This window comes from Tamandua tetradactyla, chromosome 4 (genome assembly GCF_023851605.1).
Source record: "Tamandua tetradactyla isolate mTamTet1 chromosome 4, mTamTet1.pri, whole genome shotgun sequence".
NCBI lineage: Eukaryota > Metazoa > Chordata > Mammalia > Pilosa > Myrmecophagidae > Tamandua > Tamandua tetradactyla.
Genome location: NC_135330.1, coordinates 5192292 through 5204478, shown reverse-complemented (window position 1 = coordinate 5204478; position 12187 = coordinate 5192292). Strand labels below are relative to the sequence as shown.

The 12187-nt window shown below is 64.4% G+C and overlaps 1 protein-coding gene across 3 annotated transcripts; it reads left to right on the top strand.

The window, feature by feature from the left end:
- Positions 1-912: 912 nt before the first annotated feature.
- On the top strand, positions 913-10991 carry ADAMTSL4 (ADAMTS like 4). Of its 3 annotated transcripts, none has more exons than XM_077156126.1 (18): positions 913-984; positions 2957-3069; positions 3275-3332; positions 3624-3979; positions 4144-4837; positions 5069-5171; positions 5892-6028; positions 6368-6572; positions 6832-7004; positions 7139-7247; positions 7355-7537; positions 7741-7870; positions 8126-8330; positions 8701-8877; positions 9162-9368; positions 9478-9657; positions 9939-10083; positions 10232-10991. In XM_077156126.1, the coding sequence occupies exons 2-18, from the start codon at positions 3050-3052 to the stop codon at positions 10366-10368; spliced, it is 3219 nt and encodes a 1072-aa protein (XP_077012241.1). In that variant the 5' UTR covers positions 913-984; positions 2957-3049; the 3' UTR covers positions 10369-10991. The 3 variants fall into 3 exon arrangements, with proteins under 3 accessions (XP_077012241.1, XP_077012239.1, XP_077012240.1); XM_077156124.1 differs by having other exon boundaries at positions 3275-3344; XM_077156125.1 differs by lacking the exon at positions 913-984 and adding an exon at positions 1470-1573 and having other exon boundaries at positions 3275-3344.
- The last annotated feature ends 1196 nt before the right edge of the window (positions 10992-12187 follow it).

The following is a 12187-nucleotide window of genomic DNA, read 5'->3' as shown; positions in this document are numbered from 1 at the left end:
TCAAATAAGGACGCAATTCTTACATTCTGATAGCATCTTATTGCGTCCCTTCCAATATCTCCTTCCAGTTGGCATTTTCTTCTGCTGTGCCCAGGACTTACCTCCCTGTGGCTCCTGGCACCCTGGGCGCCTCTTCCAACCCTGCCCTAAGCATGAATGTATTAGGTGCTTAGGAAATGTTAGGTGGGGCCCCAAGAGCCCTGTTTTGTGGGGATCCAGGACAATGTTGCTAGAATTTCTATTTTTGTGCTTTCATTTTTCAAGAAACGCTATAAAATAAGCTGGTTTTAAAATATTGACAAGTCACTGAAAAAAATAAAACCCACAACAGCAACAACTTTAAAACACTGCGTAGACCCAACAAAACATGACCGTGCGTCATGAGTAAAGCCTGCAACAAAAAAGTGACCGTTCATTAACAATTTTACATAAATTATTAATTTTTAGTATAATTAATATCTAGATAGGGCTTATGGTTAAAAAACTAGAACGTAAGCATGTAGAAAAGGCGACCCCTCACTGCCCGCCCCCGGGCGTCCGGGCGGCGGTCCCCAGGCGCGAACGGATGGCGCCCGTCGCTGTCCCCGGGTGGACGAGTCGATCCCCACGGGGGTGCCGCGGGGCCGGGAAGCGCCGGAACCGGGGACCCCCGAGCCGGCCCGGGGTGGACAGGCCGAGGCTCGGCGGCGCCCGCCGCGCAGGGGGATGCGCTCTCGGACCCACGCGGGCGCCGGCGGGCCGGGGGTCGGGGGGGGCGCCGGGGTCCCCCAAGCCGGCGCGGCCGACACCCCCAGGCGGCGCCCCTCCGGCCGCGGGAGGCCGCTCCTCGGCCCCGGGCCCGCGGTGGGCGGCCCCGGCGGGGTGGGGGGGTCCCCCAGGGGGCGGGGCGGGGGCGGGGCCGGGCGCGGGCGGCCGCGGCCGAGCGGGGCTGCGGGACAGAGCGCGGCGCGAGGGGCGACGGGCAGCCCGGGGTGCGCCGAGCAGGTACCGACCCGCGGGACCCCCCACCCCGGCCCTGGCAGCCCCGGGGAGCCTCCGCCCTGCGTGGGATCCCGGGGCGGGGCTCTGGTCTGGGAGACCTCCGGCCCCGCCGCGCGGGCAGGGAAGCAGCCCCCCTGGCCGCCAGCCCCGCGGGAAAGTTGGAAACTTACCCCGGACCCCTCGGAGCCGGCGCCCCCCACCCCGCCCTCCGGAGTCGGGGGTCGGGGCGCTGGGCGGGCGCAGGCGGGGCCCGCGGTCCAGCTCGGCCTGGCTACGGGAGACTTCCCCCAGAGGCCACCTGTCCAGGCGGGTCGGGGACCCGGGGCGTCCGCTGAGGGCAGGGAGCCGAGGGGCCAGGACAGGGGTCCCCGCTGCCCGCTCAGAGGCCTACTGTACCCCCCCACATACACACCCCTCCCGGGGTACCTCATCCCCTGAGGTGGGCCCTTGGGGTGCAGGGGTTCCCTCTGCCCGGCCCCCTCCTGGATCTTTGCCGGCCGGTTTGGGGGTGTGGCCAGGAGGACCCAAGTTCGTCCAGACCACTGTCCAGCCTGGCACCGGCTGCCTTTCTGGCCTCTCCTGTCCTGGGCAGGTGAGGGACTCGAGCAGGGGTGAGGGGTGCAGATGCGTTGTCTGCCACAGGGCGACCATGGGCCCCTGCCCAGCTGTGCAGGGAGGCTGGGTGGGACTTTTCCAGAGAGGGAGCCAGGCCTGGCCAGGGCCCCAGGAGCTCACGTCACCCCCAAGCCCCCACCCCTCACTCCAGGGAACTGCCAGAGCCAAAGCCAGCACGGATGGAGTGTGTCCTGGGGAGACCCGGGGAAGGAGATGACAGGACACAGGCCCCGGGTGGCAGAGGGAAGCAGGGACAGGGCAGTGAAGAGGGGACAGGCAGTGACCAACCCCAAGTAAAGGTTCGTAGGAATCAAGCCGAGGGGTGACGGGGTGGGTGGAACGTGACTGCTTCCTAGAACCTCAGTCCCCTGCCCCGATGGCTGTAGCTGACAAGAACTCCCTGTCCTGGGACCTTGGGCCGGGGTGTGAGCTGAGGGTTGTAGCCCCCGGCCACTCCTGCCCCCTCTCCCCCAACCCCCGCCTGGCCCACTGCAGCCCTGGCTCCTTGGACTCCTCTCCTGGTGCTTTCAGCTCCAACAGAAACACAATTTTTTTTTCCTGGAAAGCAGAATTAAAAGCAGGCTGAGGGGCGGAGGCGGGGAGATTGGAAGGACTCAAATTGAAAAGGAGGGGGCTGGAGGGCAAGGAGGAATGGGGAGTCAGGCTTTGAGGCCGGAGGAAAGTTCCAGGCCCCCCTTCCCCAGTGACTACAGCTGGACTCCGGGGAGGACTTCCCAGCACTTCTGATGCCAGCCTGTGATGGGGGCGCACTGGTGGCCCGAGCACCACTCCCCGTCCCGGGTGTCCCCAGCCGGTCATAGTGGCTCCAACAAGCCCTTGTTGTGCCAGGGCAGGATGCTAGAGCCCAGAGTGCAGGGGAAACACGATGGTTAAATCTGCTTCCTCTCTAGAGATTAAACCATCGCCCCCCTTATCTTATCCCTGGGCTGGGAAGCCTGTGAGGCAGGCAGAGATGTGACGACGGCAGCATAAGTTGCTTAGGGAAGGGAACGCTGGGCAGTAGGAAAAAGGATGCTTAGGAAAGATCTTTTCTGGAAAGCCCACGTTGCTCCTTCAGCCCCTCAGAGGGGAGCTGTGGTGTCCTCCCTGAACCTCCCTCCACTTTCCAGGTCCTCTGGGTGGGGCTCCGGGTAAAGACCGTCCTGAGAGTGGGGCTACCTGTGTGTGAGCCCGGGCGGGCTGGCCAGGGAAGGGCCAGGGTTGCTGGGAGGCAGGGGACAGGCCCTTCCTTCCTGCTCCCACCCGGGGGCCTGGCCTTAAGGGGTGTGCTGGGCTTCCCCCTCCCCGTCGCCTCCCCTCTGATCTGGCCTCCTGAGCGCCCATCCCTCCCCATCTGCAGCTCCCTGGAGCCTGGAGAGGTCACCGCGGGGCTTCACCGCTCCCAGATGCCTGAGTAGTGTGTCCCTGCCTTCGGGCAATCGGGGGAGGAGCCATGGAGAGGTGGCCCGGCAGGTAGGAGCTGGGGTTGTCTTGGCGGGGTGGGGGGGGCCACCCCTGGAAGTAGGGACAGGAGATCACCGCTGGCCCCGGGGAAGTGAGGAAACGCTGCTCTCTGAGAAGCTGACACTCAGGATGGAGGGAGCCTGCTGGGGGATGAGGGGGGCGGCGCCTTGCCAGGCCCCCGTCTGACACCCCCATGCCCGCCTCTGCCCCGCAGGCCCAGGCTGTGGCTGACGCTGCTTCTCACCCTCCCGCCGCTCTGCCTGGACCAGGAGGTGAGCAGGGAGGTGAGGGCCCGCCGCCTGCCTGGCACCCCTGCCATCTCCCCGTGCTTCCCACCCCCAGCTCCAGGACGTGCCTCCATTTCCCTCGGCCCTACCAAGCCGGGGCCCGTGTCACTCACGCAGGGCCCCCAGCCTCCCCGGTCACCTTCCCAGCACCAAGCACATCAAGGCAACCAAGTTCTAGTCCGGCCTCCACCAACAGATGTGACCTCGGGTGATGACATAGCCTTTACGGTTCCCTCGAAATCATTTGAATTCTCTCTGACCTTTTTCTCTACACAGGTGTTGTCTGGACACTCTCTTCAGACACCCTCAGAGGAGGGCCAGGGCTTCGAGGGCCTCTGGGGCCCCTGGGGCCAGTGGGCGTCTTGCTCGCAGCCCTGTGGGGTGGGGGTGCAGCGCAGAAGCCGGACATGCCAGCTCCCTCCAGCTCACCTCCACCTGGGCCTGCCTCTCCCTCCCCGGCCCCCAAGACATCCAGAAGCCCTGCTGCCCCGGGTCCGGGGCCCCAGGCCCCAGACTTCCCGAGAAACCCTCCCCCTGTACAGGCCAGAGCCTCGGGAAAGGGGTGGCCCGCTTCGAGGCCCTGCTTCCCAGCTGGGGAGAGAAGAGACCCTGGAGGCTCAAGGGGCCACCAGGTGAGGGGGAAGCAGCTGGAGGGAGGGGCAGGGCCTGGTACGATGGAGAAGGGAGCGAAGGGCACATGCTGCCCGAGGGCCATCTTTGGTGCCAGGAGCTAGACTGGGGAGGCAGGGTCAGCGGTGGCCGGAGCTGTGACCCTGCCTCGGCGCCACCCTCTCAGGTCCCGCGTCCGAGAGCCCATCCGGCCAGGCATGTTTGGTTATGGGAGAGTGCCCTTTGCTTTGCCGCTGCATCGGGACCGCAGGCACCCACGGCGGCTGCCCAGATCCCAGCTTCCGCAGATCTCTTCTCCAGGGGAGACAGCTCTTCTATCTGTCACTCCAGGAACAGAGCCATCCCCCCGAAACCAGAGCCCCCCAACGGCGCTCTCTACTGCAGAGCCCTCTGCCCGCCCCCAGAGCCTTCCAGCAGAACCTCTGAGCCCTGAGACTCTTCAGACAGAAGTGCCCTCTAGAACCAGGCCTGCCCCCTCCCAACCTCGCCCCAGAGCCCAGGCCTCCAGCACGGAGTCCTCCTTGCCCAGCTCCCTGGGAGAAAGTAGCTTCTTCCCTGAGTTCCCTCAGCCAAGAATGCCAAGTTCCCAGCGGCCGGCCAGTCGCCCAGTAGCAGGGAGACAGCCCACTCCTTCCCCGCCTGTCTCTCGGCACCGAGGCCAGCAGATGTGGAGGCCCTGGAGACCTGGGGGCGCACTTCATGGGTCCTTCGGGGGCTCTGCCGCCCCCCACGCAAACGGCGGGTGGCCTCTGCTGAGTGCTGGCATGCACCCCAGCTCCCGCTGGAGCCTCTTTGCCCCCAGTAGCCTTGACCCACGATGCTCTGGGGAGAATGAGCAGCTGCGAGCCTGCAGCCAGGTGGTGAGTTCTTCCCTGCACTGCTCCCCTCCCTGCCTCCCTGACACGGACTCTGTGTCCCCAGCTTGTCTAATCTGGGCCTGGGGGAGGAGGGCATGGACAGCCAAGCTCCTCAGGGTAGGAGCCTTGGAGCACTTCCATTGACTTGACTTCCCCCTGCTCCCCAAATCCAGCCCTGACCCACATCCCCGTTTTCATCCCCAGCTCTGACTCCTCTGTATCCTCCCACCTCAGCCCTGCCCCCCTGAGCGGCCAGACCCTCGGGCCCTGCAGTGTGCAGCCTTTGACTCCCAGGAATTCATGGGCCAGCTTTACCAGTGGGAGCCCTTCACCGAAGGTGAGGCTTCTAGCCCGCCCCCGGGACAGAGGCGGCTCGGGACTGGGGGACGCTGGAGAGAGGGGACACCTGCTCACTCGCAGACCTAAAACATTCCCAGCCCCTCCCGTTCCCCGTGGATGCTCTTCCATCTCTCGTGGCACAACTTCTTTCTTACTCCCTGGATTTAAACCGGGCCTCAGCCACAGGTGGTGATGGATGGCGGACAGAGGGGTGTGTCCAGGGGCGACCCTTTGATGGCTTCCTCTGCGAAGACGTCTGTCCCCAGAGTTGGGAGGGACATGGTATGAAGGGACATGGCCAGCGAGATCCTGCCCAACGGTGACAGTAGGTGCAGGTGTACCACACAGCCTTAGCGGTAGCATGTCACCTGCTCCCAGTGCACCACCTGCTCGGTTACAGACCTCCAGCAGCCTCGCCCCAAAGCAAGCCCGTGAGCTCTGAGCGCGTGTGTAATAATAGGTTTCAAGTATTCTCCTCTCTCAGCCTGCGGAGCCCCTTGCTGGTCTCCGTGACCTCAGTTGACCTGACGTAGCTCTTGTGTAACCTTCAGAGCGACTTCCCGAGTGCAGGATGCCCTCTTCCCTGATGCGTAGGGACCTGGGCCATCGTAGGGTGCCCCATAGCTAACGAAGGAGAGCTGCCACTAGGGGCCTGGTGCCGCTGCCAGCTCACTGCCCACCCGGGCACCCCCACCCCCCCCTTCACCCTGTCTCCCAGTTCAGGGTTCCCAACGCTGCGAGCTGAACTGCCGCCCCCGTGGCTTCCGCTTCTATGTCCGTCACACCGAGAAGGTCCAGGACGGGACGCTGTGCCAGCCAGGAGCCCTGGACATCTGTGTGGCCGGACGCTGTCTGGTGAGGAGGGGCACACGCGCCCTCACGCACGAACAGTCCCTCCCTCTCACCCACCATCACAAAAACCAGACACCAGACAGACTGACATTGCAGAGGGGAAGGTTCTCACCTGCCAGGCTGGGCAGAGCGGAGCCAAGAGGTGAAATTCCAGAAGGCTCCTGTCAGGCACATACACGCTTCTCCGGAGGGGGCTGGGGATGGTGGGGCTGACCTAAAACACACTCTCACTTATAGTGCAAAGAGCAAGACACGTGGAAGACTGTAGAGTCCAGGGGGCCGGGGTGGGATGAGAGGGTGTTTGGCTTTCCCGAGGCCCTGCCTCACCTCCTTTCTCCCCAGAGCCCTGGCTGCGATGGGATCCTGGGCTCTGGCAGGCGCCCAGATGGCTGCGGAGTCTGTGGGGGTGACGGCTCTACCTGTCGCCTTATCTCGGGGAACTTCACTGACCTGGGGGTGCCTCTGGGGTATCAGAAGATCCTGTTGATTCCTGCTGGTGCCTCCCAGCTCCAGATTGCTCAGCTCCGGCCCAGCTCCAACTACCTGGGTGAGCACCCCCACTTCTTCTGGGTCCCCATTCCATGCCCAGTCTCTTGCTTCTGGCCTCCACACCCCATCATCACAGCAAACAAGCCAAGCGAGAAGTCAAGGAACTTACATCCCGAAGGAGGTAGTGAGGAAACCGAAAGAGTGGGGGGTATCTGGGGTTCTTGGTGGGAAGCCTCTGCTTTGAGCTGAGGCCTGGTGGGAGAGGAGGGCATTCAGTGTGGGGCTCACCTCTCTATCTCCTGGTCTCCCACCTCCAGCACTTCGAGGCCCCGGGGGCCGGTCTATCATCAATGGGAACTGGGCAGTGGACCCCCCTGGCTCCTACACCGCTGGGGGGACTGTCTTCCAGTACAGCCGCCCCCCCCGGGAGGACGGCACTGGGGAGAGCCTGTCAGCCGAAGGCCCCACCACCCAGCCCGTGGATGTCTACGTGAGCCCGGGGCCTGGGGGGCTCCCCTTAAGGCGAAGCTGGGGGTCTCCAGGTGGTAGAGAGGCTCTGAGAGGGACTAAGTGCTGTTCCCTTGGCACCCCAAAACCTTCGTTACCTTTTCTTTTTCTTCTCAGATGATCTTTCAGGAGGAAAACCCAGGTGTTTTTTATCAGTACATCATTTCTTCTCCTCCAAACTCTGAGGGCCCCACCCCAGAGCCCCCTGTCCCCCAGCTTCAGCCTGGTAAGACCCTGACCCTAGACCTACAGGAGGAGGGAGGAGCTGAAGGGGGGCCCTGAGGTGGTAGGTGCATGTGATTAGCCTACTTGGTGCCCCCCTGGCCCCCCCAGAGATTCTGCAGGTGGCGCCCCCAGCAGCCTTGGCGCCCCGCCCGGCCCGTGCCCCCGGCACCCTCCAGCGCCAGGTGCGGGTCCCTCAGGGGCCAGCTCCGGCCCAGCCCAAGACATTCCCAGAGCTTCCAGGCCGCTGGAGACACGTGGGACACACCGAGTGCTCGGCATCCTGTGGGAAAGGTGAGGCATCGCATTCAGCCTGTTCTCCCCACCCGACCCACCGGGACCCCCGTGGCACTCTGGGCCCTGCTCCCTGTGTCTCAGCCCCACCCCAGGCCACTGCGTGCCCAAGCCCGGTCCTGTGCTGCACTCCCACCCCGGGGCCTGGACCCCTGCTGCAGCACCCCATGCCATTCTGCTTCTCCTGGCTGCCCCCCCTTCAGGTGTTTGGCGCCCCATTTTCCTCTGCATTTCTCAAGAGTCAGGAGAGGAGCTGGATGAACACAGCTGTGCCGCGGGCGCCAGGCCCCCGGCCTCCTCGGAGCCCTGCCACGGCCCCCCCTGCCCCCCATAGTGAGTAGGGCCCGTGGGGCAGGGTACGGAACCACAGGCACAGGAATGCCCTTGGGGCGGACACACCCTCAGGGCCGTGGGACCTCACCCGGCTGCTGCTCAGCATCCCTCCTGGCTGCAGAGAGAACCATGGTAGCCTAGGGAGGGTCCACAGCTACTGAGAGGAACCGGCAGCCTGGGCCGCCCCCAGGGCACCCCTGCCCTTCCGAGGCACCCACGTAGCTGCCGCTTTCCTGCCGCCCTGTCTGCTCACAGCTGGGAAGCCGGCGAGTGGACGGCCTGCAGCCGCTCCTGTGGCCCCGGCACCCAGCACCGCCAGCTGCACTGCCGCCAGGAGTTTGGGGGTGGCGGCTCCTCGGTGCCCCCGGGGCGCTGCAGCCACCTGCCCCGGCCCAGCAGCACCCAGGCCTGCCAGCTGCGGCTCTGCGGCCACTGGGAGGTGCGCTCCTCCTGGAGCCAGGTGAGCTGCCGGCGGGGGGGTGGGGGGGTGGGGGGGTGGGGGGGGTGGGGGGGGTGGGGGGGTGGGGCGGGGGCGGGCCCTGGGGCCCAGGGTGTGGGTCTCCCCGGGGGTTCTTAACCAACAGAAACTTTTTGCACACACTCTTATGTGGAACCCTAATACCACAAGCCAGTTAAGACAGAACCAGAGCTTGGCGGCCCAAAGCCCCATGCTCAGCCTCTTCCTCAGCCCCCCAAACCCTGCAACCGCTGGATTGGGGGTCGAGGACAGATGCTGGTTCAGAAGGGGGAACGTGCGGGCTGGGAGGCCGGAGAAGCCTTGTGCGCATGCTCCGCGCTCCTCCTCCGTCCTCCTCCTCCTCCTCCTGCAGTGCTCCGTGCGGTGTGGGCGCGGCCAGAGGCGCCGGCAGGTCCGCTGTGTTGGGGACACCGGGGCCGAGGTGAGCGAGCGGGAGTGCACCTCGGGGCCCCCGCGGCCCCCCAGCAGAGAGGCCTGTGACATGGGGCCCTGCAGCACGGCCTGGTTCCACAGCGACTGGAGCTCGAAGGTAGGCCCCGCACCCTCTGGTCCTAGGTCCCTGGTACAACACACCGTGGATGCTCGCGACCTTTCCAACAGGGCCCAAAAAACACTGACACGCAGCACCTACTATGTGCTAGGCATTGCTCGTCTTGGGAACTTGGAGATAAGTGAGAAAAACTTGAATAGGGTCCTGGAGCCTCCTGCACAGGTCCCCCTGGGCACCCACCCCTGGCTCCCAAGGCCAGGATTAAGGACAGTCCCATCCTAAAGCCCCCTCCCCGCTCACGCAGCCCGCGCCCTTCTCACCAGTGCTCGGCCGAGTGTGGGACGGGGATCCAGCGGCGCGCTGTGGTCTGCCTGGGGGGCGGGGGGGCCCCTGAGGCAGGCCAGGAGGAAGCTGGAGCAGGAGCCAGCGAGCAGAGCTGTCCCCCAGGAGGCCGCCCCCCCGACATGCGAGCCTGCAGCCTGGGGCCCTGTGAGACCACCTGGTGCTGGTACACTGGGCCTTGGGGCGAGGTGAGCCTGGGGGACACAGGGAGGGGGCGAGAGATCACAGCGGGTTGTCGGGTGGGGCATGGGGGAGTCCCTGCTCCCTCTCTTAGCTGCCTCCCCTCCCCCACTTCAGTGCTCCACAGAATGTGGCTCCGGCACACAGCGAAGGGACGTCATCTGTGTGTCCAAACTGGGCACTGAGTTCAACGTGACTTCTGTCCACAACTGTTCCCACCTGCCTCGGCCCCCTACGCTGCAGCCCTGTCAGGGGCAGAGCTGCCAGGACCGGTGGTTCTCCACCCCGTGGAGCCCCGTGAGTGCCCAGTCCCCCTCGCCCGGCACAGCCTGCACCTCTGGAGAAGGGGGGGGGCCTCTACTGCACCCCCTCTAGTTTTTCTGTGCCCGGGACAAAAATCCCAGCCGAGGTGTGACATGGTCCCACTGCCTGTAGACTCGGAGGATAGGTGGGCCTTCTCTATTTGGGATTTCTGAATGCCCCAGCAGATGCCCCCGACCCCCGACCCCCGCCCTTGCAGAGAGGGCGGAGCCTGGGCACAGCCGAGGGCTGCTAGGAGAGCTGGGCTCTCTCCCCAGTGTTCTCACAGCTGCCAGGGCGGCACGCAGACAAGGGAGGTGCAGTGCCTGACCGCCAACCGGACCCTCAGCGCCCGGTGCCCGCTCCACCTCCGGCCCGCCAGGAAACAAGCCTGCAACAGCCAGCCCTGCAGCCAGCCCCCCGGTAAAGAGACCCCTCCACTCCACGCCCTCCGAAAAGCAGACTTAGCCGAAGTGGGGGAGGGGAGGAGAACGGGTCGGGGCATTGGGCAACACAGCTCGGGAGGGCTGGATCTTGGTGACCGTTTGTGCCCACCGCCTCCTGTCCCTAGATGAGCAGTGCAGGGACAGCTCTCCACACTGCCCCCTGGTGGTCCAGGCCCGGCTCTGCGTCTACCCCTACTACGCCGCCACCTGCTGCCGCTCCTGCGCCCTCGTCCTGGAGAAGTCCCCCCCGGAACCCGCCTGAAATGGGTCCGGGAGACCCTGGCCTGACGCTTTCTTCATGCCAGCCCACTCTGTGTCCCCTGGCCCTCAACCCGTCTCGTTCTCATGACGGAGGCCCCCAGGGCGGCTAAAGGTGGGGACACGCCTGCCAGTGGCTCTCAAGACACTCTCGGAGGGGGCCTGGGCTGTACTGTGTGCGCACACGTGCTCCCAGAGGTGCATGGGTGTGCGCTTGCTCACGCACGTGCATGACCTCTCAAAAGGATGTTACACAGACTGAGAAGGGATGGGGAGGGGGCAATGCCTGGGCTCCTTCCTGTGTGCTCACCCCTTCACTCCCACCTTTGTGCCCTAACCCTCATTCCTCGTGTTCATACCTCACGTCTAAGGCCCCCTTTGGCCCCCAGGCCCTTTCTCCTGTTTCCTGGTATCTCTTTCCTCATCCCTCCTAGTAGCTAAGGATGGGGATGGGGTCGGACACTGCCCGTCCGAGCTTAAAGAGAGCCCGCCTCCCCAGAGAGGGAGCCGCGGGGAGCAGGGGGGAAAAGAGAAGCGTCCTCGCCCGGCCCCCTCCCTCCCTTCTGAAGGGGTTCCCACCCCAGAACTAATTTATTTTTTATTAAAGATGATTATTACAAACGAGAAGCAGGCTCTTCAGTGTCCTCTTGAGAACCTAGCCAGAAAGTCCGCCTGCGAAGGACGAGGCCGGGAGGAAGCGTGGGAAGGAGCCAGCGCTTAGCGCCGGGGAGAGCCGCCTCGCGGGAGGGCAGTGGGCCGCCCGGCTGCTGCAGGCTCACCGCCGGCCACTAGGGGTCACCACTTCCCCCTGTTAGGTATGGCGCTGGGGGCCAGGCCCGAGCCGAGGGAAAAATGCAGGGCCTAGGGTGGGTCTCTCAGAGGCTGAGTCTTCCTGTAAGTCTCCTGGAATCCCCTTTCAGTTTGGGGGTGAGCTGGCCTGCAGCTGGCTTTTCAGGGGTCTTTTTTTCTGTTCCCTTTCTTTGGCCCTGCTTTCCTGCCTCCCCATCCTTGTGGCTATTACTCATTTCCCCGTTAAGCTCTTGGTTTATTGCTCTTCATGGGGTGGGGGAAAGGGAAGTGATTCCCCCGCCCCCCATCTCCTTCCTCAGTGGAAACAGCTGGCGGAGGGGGAGCCTGGCCTGGCTCTAGGGGACGGGGCAGGGCTGAGGGAGGGGCCGAGGCAGGACTGGATGTCCTGCCAAAGCCGCATTCTTCAGTGATGGCTCAGCCTGGTCTCCTCCCTCCCTCCCTTCGCCCCCAGTCCTGGTCTCAAGGTAAATAACTTGCTCCACTGCCGCAGTACATGTTCTGTAACCCCTGCTCTCACCCTGACCCCGACAATTCTGAGGTCTGAGACTACACTCCCAGCAGGCGGGCTTCGCAGGGCCCCCAAGCCGGGGGAGGGGGACTGCAACGGACGCAGACTTCCCTCTCCAGCGCTCGCCCCCTCCCCCGCCTCCCACCGCCACAGTCGGCCTGAGGGGACCACTAATGCAGGTCGGGGCACACCTGGACCCTGTGAAGGACACTGGGGTTCGCTGAGGAGACAGGATTTCTCTTCTCTAGCGGCTCCCCCCACCCCCCACCCCATGCTGTCGCTTTGGGACGCAGGCTTTCTCTGGGTTGGAAGTGGCTGAAAAGGAAGAATTTGGAAAACGCCTTAGGAGGAGAGTGGGTGAGAAAGCAAGCACAAGGGAATGGAGGAACGAAAATGAAACTGACTTTTGTCCAGGGCAGGGGGTTAGAAAAGGGGACATAACTAAACCTCAGTCTGCGGGTTAGGAAGCTGTCATAAAGAGGAGCATCGCATGTGTTCCTCACTC